At 50.4% G+C, this 10478-nt stretch overlaps 1 protein-coding gene across 1 annotated transcript; it reads left to right on the top strand.

Moving 5' to 3' along the window:
- Positions 1-4417: 4417 nt before the first annotated feature.
- On the top strand, positions 4418-9287 carry ETH_00005125 (uncharacterized protein; the record flags this gene model as incomplete). Its single annotated transcript, XM_013372416.1, has 14 exons — positions 4418-4527; positions 4812-5066; positions 5244-5470; positions 5683-5824; positions 5941-6013; positions 6176-6288; positions 6427-6522; positions 6789-6897; positions 7041-7182; positions 7307-7545; positions 7822-7913; positions 8265-8372; positions 8701-8773; positions 9126-9287. 14 exons carry the CDS (start codon positions 4418-4420, stop codon positions 9285-9287), a joined length of 1941 nt encoding a protein of 646 aa, XP_013227870.1.
- Between the last annotated feature and the right edge of the window lie 1191 nt (positions 9288-10478).

Below are 10478 nucleotides of genomic sequence, written 5' to 3'. Positions count from 1 at the left end.
ATATATTTGCGACTCATTCTTACCCATCTATTCGGCTGGGCAGCGATAACGGCAGCACGCGACCGAATATTTGAGTTCTAGGGCGATTCGATGTGTAAGGGATGATTTTGCCTCAGAGGACGTATTGGGCAGCCTTTGCTCAAGGTGTTGCACTGGCAACGCGCATAGACTGGCAGTGGCTTCCACAAAACAGCCATTTTGCCTTGGTATGAACACAGTAGATTTAAGTTTGCGCATATTTTTCCAACAAATACCTGCATTTACTGCTACTCTACCGTGGTTGCCGAGTCAAGCACTTCCATTTCGTTAGCGTTTAAGCAATTGTACCAGAAGGGTGGATGCTCATTGCTTGCCTCATGGAGCGCGTCTGCTGCGTCTACTTACAGCCGGCGTCCCGGTAAATTTGCTGAGAGGCAACACTAAAATTCAGCCGTCTGGACGAAAGACAGGCACGCCACCCAGCCACTGGTGGTCAGAGTTTTGGCCAGCAGTTTAAGTGTGTGCGCACATCTTGGATATGCGTTGCCAGTTTTGTGAGGTGCTTATCCATGCGCATCTCATGAAGCTAACTGAATTATGCATGCTGGTGGCACAATTCACAGTAGTTATTTGCACACGTTGTGCTGTGGTGCCCAACAAATGAACAGCGTGGCAAGCACGTCACCTGTAATCCTGCCAGCTCCCGTTCGCTAGGCTCCGCGTACCTTGACTTGTTTTTTCACATGTTGGTTCTCCAAGTTCAGGGATGTTCACATTTGGTGATTGCCACAAATTTGTGCGCAGTGTCAGCCTAACGGTCTCAGCAGTTCCAATTAGGTGTTACGTCGCGCCGAGACTACAGCGAGAACCGAAGATATACAGTTGCAGGCTGGCTTTCGCACTAGTGATGGCCGCCTGTGTGGGCAGTTCCGCGAATGAAGTCGTACAGCGAAATGCTTGTCTGAGCTTTTGAAGTGACGCATTGATTTGGTGTCTGCTGCCACTGTGGTGGAGGCTTTTGTGGAGCCTAGGTCGCGTAGTTAGTTGGTCAATTACAGCCAGTGAATTGTTGAGTTGCATGGGTTCAGCGACAATGTGCGTTTCTGCGGTCTAATCGCAATTTTGGTGTTGCCAGGTGCGGTTCGGCCACTCGCCCAACGCAGGGAGTGGATGATCCGTTGCAGCTCGGATGCCTGCGTTCTGCGGGTGCTGGGGGCTTCACAATTAGTGACTGGCGCAAATTTGAGCGCAGTGTCAGCCTGACGGCCTCTACAGTGCCAATTAGGTGTTACGTCGCGCCGAGACTCCAGCGAGAACCGAAGATATACAGTTGCAGGCTGGCTTTTGCACTAGTGATGGCCGCCTGTGTGGGCAGTTCCGCGAATGAAGTCGTACAGCGAAATGCTTGTCTGAGCTTTTGAAGTGACGCATTGATTTGGTGTCTGCTGCCACTGTGGTGGAGGCTTTTGTGGAGCCTAGGTCGCGTAGTTAGTTGGTCAATTACAGCCAGTGAATTGTTGAGTTGCATGGGTTCAGCGACAATGTGCGTTTCTGCGGTCTAATCGCAATTTTGGTGTTGCCAGGTGCGGTTCGGCCACTCGCCCAACGCAGGGAGTGGATGATCCGTTGCAGCTCGGATGCCTGCGTTCTGCGGGTGCTGGGGGCTTCACGATTAGTGACTGGCGCAAATTTGAGCGCAGTGTCAGCCTGACGGCCTCTGCAGTGCCAATTAGGTGTTACGTCGCGCCGAGACTCCAGCGAGAACCGAAGATATACAGTTGCAGGTTGGCTTTTGCACTAGTGATGGCCGCCTGTGTGGGCAGTTCCGCGAATGAAGTCGTACAGCGAAATGCTCGTCTGAGCTTTTGAAGTGACGCATTGATTTGGTGTCTGCTGCCACTGTGGTGGAGGCTTTTGTGGAGCCTAGGTCGCGTAGTTAGTTGGTCAATTACAGCCAGTGAATTGTTGAGTTGCATGGGTTCAGCGACAATGTGCGTTTCTGCGGTCTAATCGCAATTTTGGTGTTGCCAGGTGCGGTTCGGCCACTCGCCCAACGCAGGGAGTGGATGATCCGTTGCAGCTCGGATGCCTGCGTTCTGCGGGTGCTGGGGGCTTCACAATTAGTGACTGGCGCAAATTTGAGCGCAGTGTCAGCCTGACGGCCTCTGCAGTGCCAATTAGGTGTTACGTCGCGCAGAGACTCCAGCGAGAACCGAAGATATACAGTTGCAGGCTGGCTTTTGCACTAGTGATGGCCGCCTGTGTGGGCAGTTCCGCGAATGAAGTCGTACAGCGAAATGCTTGTCTGAGCTTTTGAAGTGACGCATTGGTTTGGTGTCTGCTGCCACTGTGGTGGAGGCTTTTGTGGAGCCTAGGTCGCGTAGTTAGTTGGTCAATTACAGCCAGTGAATTGTTGAGTTGCATGGGTTCAGCGACAATGTGCGTTTCTGCGGTCTAATCGCAATTTTGGTGTTGCCAGGTGCGGTTCGGCCACTCGCCCAACGCAGGGAGTGGATGATCCGTTGCAGCTCGGATGCCTGCGTTCTGCGGGTGCTGGGGGCTTCACAATTAGTGACTGGCGCAAATTTGAGCGCAGTGTCAGCCTGACGGCCTCTGCAGTGCCAATTAGGTGTTACGTCGCGCAGAGACTCCAGCGAGAACCGAAGATATACAGTTGCAGGCTGGCTTTTGCACTAGTGATGGCCGCCTGTGTGGGCAGTTCCGCGAATGAAGTCGTACAGCGAAATGCTTGTCTGAGCTTTTGAAGTGACGCATTGGTTTGGTGTCTGCTGCCACTGTGGTGGAGGCTTTTGTGGAGCCTAGGTCGCGTAGTTAGTTGGTCAATTACAGCCAGTGAATTGTTGAGTTGCATGGGTTCAGCGACAATGTGCGTTTCTGCGGTCTAATCGCAATTTTGGTGTTGCCAGGTGCGGTTCGGCCACTCGCCCAACGCAGGGAGTGGAAGGTCCGTTGCAGCTCGGATGCCTGCGTTCTGCGGGTGTTGTGAGTTCCACAGTTAGTGACTGGCGCATACTTGAGCGTAGTTTCAGCCTGACGGCTGTTGCATAACCTGTCGGGTGCTACGTTGCGCGTACAACCTGGTGCTCATGGTTTAGTTTTAATGCGGTAAAACCCTTCGTTTTTCCGCGGGGACGTTCCCAAATGTCCGACGGCGCAGACCATTTTAACCCCGCCGTTTGCATATGACGGTAGACTTTCCAGGTACAAGCAGTAGTGGTGTACCATTTCACCGCCAACCATAATAGACAGCTTGTGCGAGTTGTGTAGTGGTTTCGGTAGAGCATCTGGAAGCCTCTCTGCGTGTAGGCTTGAAGGTACGCTGTAAATTCCCAGAGGGCTAGATCCTACACTGGGATCACCCGATTTGACAGTCTCCTTTTCGGTGGTGAGCTTTGACCTCATGGGGCTCGGGACTGTAGACCCAACGGTAGCTAGGTTAGTGTATAATTGGCTCTTGCTAGTGATACGGCGTGCTGGCTGTTCTGCTGAACTAATGAACCAAGAAATTAGGGCACTCCGTTCCGAGGCGGTGGCTGAGACAGGGAAAGACACCGGAAAGACAACCACCGGGGAGGTATGGTAGGTGGATTCGGACGTTATGAGTTGGGGTCTCCAACGTTGCGGAAAGAAACATTAGCCGGAGCCCCGCAGCTCGGTATAGCTGCTTTGATGGCATACTTTGTGGGGGTCGCTCACCAAGATCGACCAGTGGTGAGGGTGCGAAGTGTCCGCTGTCGGCTGGAGAGTGCGGTCTGGACGCTGAATGTCCGATTATATTCCACAAGTGAGTGTTGCTCATGGAGCGCTAGCTAATTTCGCGGGCATGGAAAAGTGAAAATGGCGGGTTGTGTGCTGTGCATCGGAACTACCGTTGTATGATGAAGCCCACTGGCCAACACAGTGCTTACAGCAAGCCCTTTCCTGACAACCTACTAGTAAGCTTATTTGCATATTCAAATATACAACATTAATTCCAGTAGCTAGTCACAGGGTTTGCACCTGTGTAGAAAGCAACCACAGCTTGGCTAAGCTATCTGGGGCTGCAGCCATTTGTATGTTTCAAGAAAGTAACTCGCGTAGGCTCTTGCGGGTACGAAAATTCATTAGACTCAAGGTCTGCCATTTTTGTGGCTAATATATTCACACCGTTTGGAACGTACGGGTATCGCTATCAAAGGTGTGCGTCCGTCCATCACCCCCAATCGAGCTCTCCAGTAAAACCTAGTCTGTTTCTGTACCGAGCGACCAACTCTGTAACCCAGTTTTTCGATATTTGCTCCAGAAAGCACCGGGGTGCCTCCGTTATTCTTTGTAGCTGCCGACTCGCTCACCTCCACGTAAAACTACTTTTCTCCGATAGTAGAACCGCATGTGTGTGGACGATAGCGAGCAGCAGAATGAACCAGCACTACAGGCTATGCCCACCCTCTCTGTTGGGTTTTGGGACGCCTTCGCGAGTGGCTCTATGTGGCCAGGGCCTGTCCTAGCAGTGGTTTCCTTCTCTGCTGTTGGTAAAGACCACATACTGTACGTCCAGAACTATTCCCTCCCAGGTTAACAACAGTCATGACCCTGTACGTATATATTCTTGTGTGCGTTTAGATTGTGCAATTAAACTGTCCTGATACACAGCGTCGCTGCGCCTCTAGGCGATAGGTGTTGGGGTTAGGATATGCGCTTCAGAGCGGTCCGGTTTTCTTGTAACTGACAGGAAGCAACCATTCAACGACTCTCAGATGCGCGGCAAAGCACTAGTAGATTGCTGAGGTTTTGATATTTGTGCATTGACTTCTTCCTGCGGATGCACTTAGAGTCCTCGCTGCTGACGGAAGTGTCGCTGCTAGTGATGCTGAAGAAGATGCTGGGAGACGGGCGAATGGCGTTGCAGGCGTAACAACCGGGAAGACATACGCGCAGCCAACATTAACCGCGGGAAAAGAGCAGCCTGTAGGCTTGCAGTATCAATACGGCCGCTTGCTGATGAGAGAAGACGCAGTCCCGTGCAGGCCTGAGCTGCTGGTGAACAGATTTATCGCATTAACAGTTTATTCGAAGTGCCGCGTCAAGTAGGTGCCGACCACATGATGTGCTGACCTGCTTTTTGCGCCATTTGGTAATTCAGCAGAAAGAGCCATCATACGAGCTTTCAGTAATTAATTAAGCCACTGTGCCCACCCAACTGACTCAAAGGCCCAAATTTGTGGGACGGAGGGTAACGAGCCCTTGTGAATTATCTCTGTTAGGGGTCGGCTCACGCCTGTGGTGGCGGATGTGGAATTACTGCCCGGTCGATGGAACAGACAGGGTGGTTTGCTTGTCGTGCATTCACTCTACACCGCCGAAGCAGACGGCAAGGAAACTCTGAATGCAAAACGCACGATAACTTCTACAAATGACCCAACAGATACAGAACTGCGAGCAGCATCAGGGAGTAAACGCGTGAAATTGAGGGGCGAGAGTGGAGAACAACGTGCGTAACACCATATATGAGTGTTAAAAACAACATTTTTCAACACCGGCTGACTGAGTGTTTTCTCTTGGGCAGAACTGGTGCTCATAAAAACAAGGCCTAAAGGGTAACGACAGAACTCCCAGCCTGAACAGATTTACAGTCAATTGTTGTACACGTTATTCATATATACATGGCATGTTCCTTCTTGCTTAGTGTCTTTTTGCATTCAGAGAAGGAACCAAATTCTTCAACTGTCTATGCCCGTAGTCGCAATGGCCCCGTGGCAAAGGTGCAACGAGGCGTACGTACAACAATCCGTGACCTGCACCTATACTCTCATCACTGGGAGCTGCTAGCCCGTATATCTTACAAGTGCGTTCATTGCGTCGACGCGGTGGACCACAGCCATTTTTTGTGCATGCCTTAAGAAGCACGTTGGTGTTTACTAATAAAACGCACTTTGGGGATGCGCTCTGTTCGCTGTGTAGGAGTGAGGTTAAGGGTTTCGCAAATGCCAAGGGGGAAAGCAGTCTCTTCACAGTGCACCTCATAGACGCACAGGTCTGAACATTCCCTTCTTTTCCCGTGCTATGCGACTTCCAAGCTTGCCACAAAGAGTATTTATTTCCGCGTCACGCCTACACTCACGTCAGCTCTCTACGCAGCCAGCTATTGGCTCATTGGTGTTGTGATGAAAAGCTTCCTGAACGCTTCTTTTTTCAGGCCACGGAAATCCGAGCGACGTTTTTTGGCCGTGCTGCGGTGACGTGGTACCCACGACTGCACACGGGCCGCGTCTACACCTTTAGCAGAGGATCTCTGCAGCGGGCCAGCAGGTGGCTGCCTTTGAACTCTATGGTCACGTGCCACAGCCCATCACTTACACACTTAATGTTTCTGTGCTGTTTGGACGCTTTTGTGTGCGGGTCTAGGGTTCAGAATTTAGGGATCTATGTGAATTGCTGCCCGTGCAGATCGCATACTTCTCTAACCCATGAAGTACAAATCAAATTTGATTCCTCTGCGGCGATAGAAGAAGCAGATGACGATCTTTCTATTCCATTTCAAAAGTAAGCGGCTTCCCCTGTTTCATTGCAGGTGTGAGCTGTTTATTTTCGATGGGGGGGCAATTCGATTTCGGCCTGTTTTTGCCACACATGAGGGCAATTTCGCGAATAAGTTCAATTCCTGAAGCTGCCATGTATTAGAGCTCATTCACTTCTGAACATCCTCCCCTCAAATTTATCCCCTGGTTTGTTCTGTGTACGTTTGCTGCTTTTTGTCCGCCACAATCTTCTGCTCTACTGTTCTTGCTGCCTGTCTCCCCATGGCGCAGATTTGACCGAGTTCTACTCGCAGACCTGTCGAATCAACCTGCAGGAACCGTCGTCGACGTACTTGTCTTTGTTGTAGAGGCAAAGGAGCCCCAAACTATCCTTTCGAGGGTGTGTTAAGCAGATTACCTGTATGATGTGTGGCATGTAAAGGGGAGCGCTTTGAAGTCTCAGAGTGAGCAATGAGGCTTTTCCCTTAGCTTGTGCTCATCGTGAGGCATGTATAACTTACAGCTTTCTGTGCATTTGAAAAGGTAAAGAACCAAGAACTCGTCAGACGGGACTTGACCCTAGTGGACTCATCTGGAGTTTTCGTATCCCTTTCGCTTTTCGGTCCGCAAGCCTTGCAGCTCTCACAGGTCGCCCTGACCAACACACCGCTAGCAGCAATCAAGGGTAAGCCCGTGGTAGTTTACCAGTCTGTAGTGCATGCTTTCGTTTTTCCGATGCCGATAAGCAAGCTGTATCGCTAAGTGGATGCACAAGTATGATTGGGGGCCTACCGTTGTTCTCTTTGCAGGAGCGAAGGTGAGCGAATATGCGGGGCAGTGTTGCCTGGCGTCGTCTTCACAGATGAATATGACTTGGTTTCCCACGCAGCCGGCTGAAGTGGGCGAAGAGTTTGCAGACGGAGAGCTCGCAGCTGCCTCGGGGGTCCAAAGAGAGGCACTGAAAGGAGAACGGCAGTGGTGGCGCACAAGTGGGAAGATTGCTGCTTTGCACCACCTTAGTAAATGCAGTAAAGCCCTTGGCCCGCAGGTGATTAGCATCTTAGCTTAGACAGTGGGGGTGGCACGATTTGACATGGCTTGCGGGCAAGGAGTGCGTGTGTGTTTTGTGTACGCTTAAGTGTCTACAACTGCGCACAGATGCGCACATGTTTGAGCCGATGCATAAATGGGTTTGTAGCATACAGAATGTGTAATAATAAATGCATGCATACAATCGCAGTAACATGCGTATACAGATGCAGAGGATATATGTAAATCTACAACGGAATAGACAAGTGTTCCCATGCATGAACATTTTGCGTAGCCACCTGGCTCTGGACAGACTCTTCTGGAAATTGAAAATGCTGCAAAAGAGTTAGAAACGGAAGATTTGGGGACCTCAAAAACGTTCACCACGTCTGCGAGTGTCTTCGACCTGAGGGGAGGGAAACTCATTTGGTTGTGGGTATACATTCTGAATTTTGTAGAGCTCAAGTTTATGGGTGACGTTTAAGGGACTGAGTCTCCACGATTCACGGTTTAGCTCTCAAGGTTTATTGTTGCTCCCCCCAGCGCATTATCATCAAACGAAGCAAATAAGGGGTGAATTCTGGCGGCTGATGGTGGTCTTGCCGAAGTAGCACGGGCCTGACCCAAGATTAGTCAGTAAATGTATTGCACAATTGGAATCCTCTGTGTGCTGTTCACGTGAGGATTTAGGTTTGTATATGTGGTTGTCTGTCTTCTTGTTTTTCGTCCTCTTTTTAGTGCTTGCCCTGAGTGCAAACGAAAGGTTCAAAAGGAGCTACCTACCGCTACCGTCGCAGCGGCCTACAAGTGCACCAACTGTCGCAAGGCAGTCATACCCCAGCCTCGGTAAGATTGTGCATGACTTTGGATCCTTGTATTGTTTCTCATCTGATGCTTCATTCGGCTGCAGTATCTACTCATGTCCAGGCTGCCAGTGGCTTGGCCTTGTTTGCAAGTGAAGAAGAACCAGGCTTCAACGAAAAGGCGCATTTGGGCGTGAATGCAAGGAAACATGCATGAAACTACAAGTAGCTGTAAAGATGGGACGACCGCAGCATTAGCAGACGTGCAAAGATAGCAGCTGCAAGAGCGCTTCAGAAGGCAGTGTTTGATGCATTTCGTTTTATTTCCTTCGAACAGTGCATACGTTTGTGCTGTTAATGACCATATGCAGGTGGATGCTAAGTCTGAAATTGATTGATGCCTTTGGTACTCTCAACTGCGTAGCTCTGGGAGACCAAGGACAGGTGAACGTGCAGCACTGCTGTTATTATTTATTGCAGTTATTGCCCATGCTGGCGCCTCTTTCCCTGCTATGGACTTCGTTGCCTCCCTTTTGTTGCAAACGGTCATCGAGACTGCTGAGAATAACACAGAGAGAATGCCCGCCGACGCAGCATGACGAACGTTCTGCTATGTGTACCTTTTGGCCGCTTGCCTCCAGCTTGCACAGCCCTTTGACTGTCACGACACGTCTTAGTTTGCTTGCGATAGGCATCTGCGAGCAACAGAAGACTCAGCAATTGTATGCGCACGTACGATCTTGTTCTCCCACTAATTCGTGCTGCTGAGCAGCTACTGTGGTTTTGATGTTTTTAGGATATCATGAATGTAGCCGACGTGACAGCCGAAGGGTTGTGCAAGCTCGAGGCAGGTGGCCAAGACACGCGAGGCCGAAAGTTCGCCGACATACTGCGCCAGCTGGCATTTTCTGTGGGTTATTCAGGATTGAAGGGGGGGCTAAGCTGTAAAGCGGCGTAAGAGTATGTAGAATGATAGTGTCGAGACAGCCGAAGTGAGATGAGAACAGAAGCATGAAGCTCACGCGTAGTGCACACAACAAGCAAGAAAGCGGGGATTGCCCTTCTCCCAGGATGCAAAGCAGGCATCCGCTAATTAGGTACAAGGAAATAAGATGACCGAGTTGATTTGCTGGCTTGAATCAGGAGTTCAGGTTTGAATTGGTCGCCAAGTGCGAGATGTATAGGGAGGCCAAGACAGTGCAGATTGTAAGCTAGCATCTGTATCACGCCGGCTTCACAAATAACGTTGCAGGGGATCAGTGCAAGCTGATTTCATAGAGTTCATGCACAAGATCTGGGAGCACTGATCGGCAAAAGCACGCGTAGTTTCACGTCCTTGAAGTCTAACGCCCATTCGCTGGGCGTTAGACTTCAAGGACGTGAAACAGTCTTGAGCGGTGATTTTGTGGCCCGCTGCTATTCTTTCAGCTGGTCCGCAAGGTTTCGCACCAAAGAGATGACCAATGGTCACATGTACTGAGGAATGTCGAGCTGACAAGGCGGCTCCTCTCCTAGGTTCGCCCTGTGGCAGCGTTACCTTTGAAGTTTCCCCCAGCTCTATGAAGCCCATTACTTCCCTATGCAGCTCCGTTGCTGCGGGGTTGCATGCTCGTAGATATATCCCTTTTCATTTTGCTGGCACATATTTACAAGCCATTTGCTGCGCAACAGAACACTGCGGAAGTTGTATGGGAATTTACGTAGTCAGCACGTCGAAGCATTAGGCGGCACTTTGCGATCTAGACTATGGAGCTTGGGACACTAGTTTACTTTTTGTTTGTATAGTGTCTCTTCATGCGGGTTATGCTTCAAGTCGGCTTGGGAGCGTAGACAGAAAGTGTGGCGCAGTAGCGACCTTTTAACCAAGTGTAGCCCGTTAGTTATATATCAGTAGCGGATGTAATGTGGTTTCGGTGAGTATGGGTGTACTCTGAAAAATGTGGAATCTTCCATTTCGAATTCGTAACTGCGGCGTCTCCTCAAGTTTGCCACTCGCCAGCAGCGGACCATTCCGCATCGCGAGCATTTGTTGGTCGGACTAGTAAGCAGCTCGTAAATACAGAATTACGGACGATTATTTCGTTTTGATGAGACGAAGTGGAGGGAGACTCTGGGGCTCATGTGATTGTGTGCAGTCCAGTGGTTGCTG

The sequence above is a fragment of the Eimeria tenella genome, genomic scaffold (genome assembly GCF_000499545.2).
Source record: "Eimeria tenella Houghton genomic scaffold, Eth_scaff1, whole genome shotgun sequence".
NCBI lineage: Eukaryota > Apicomplexa > Conoidasida > Eucoccidiorida > Eimeriidae > Eimeria > Eimeria tenella.
The sequence above is the reverse complement of the archived record's forward strand: the minus strand, read 5'-3'. Positions and strand labels throughout refer to the sequence as shown.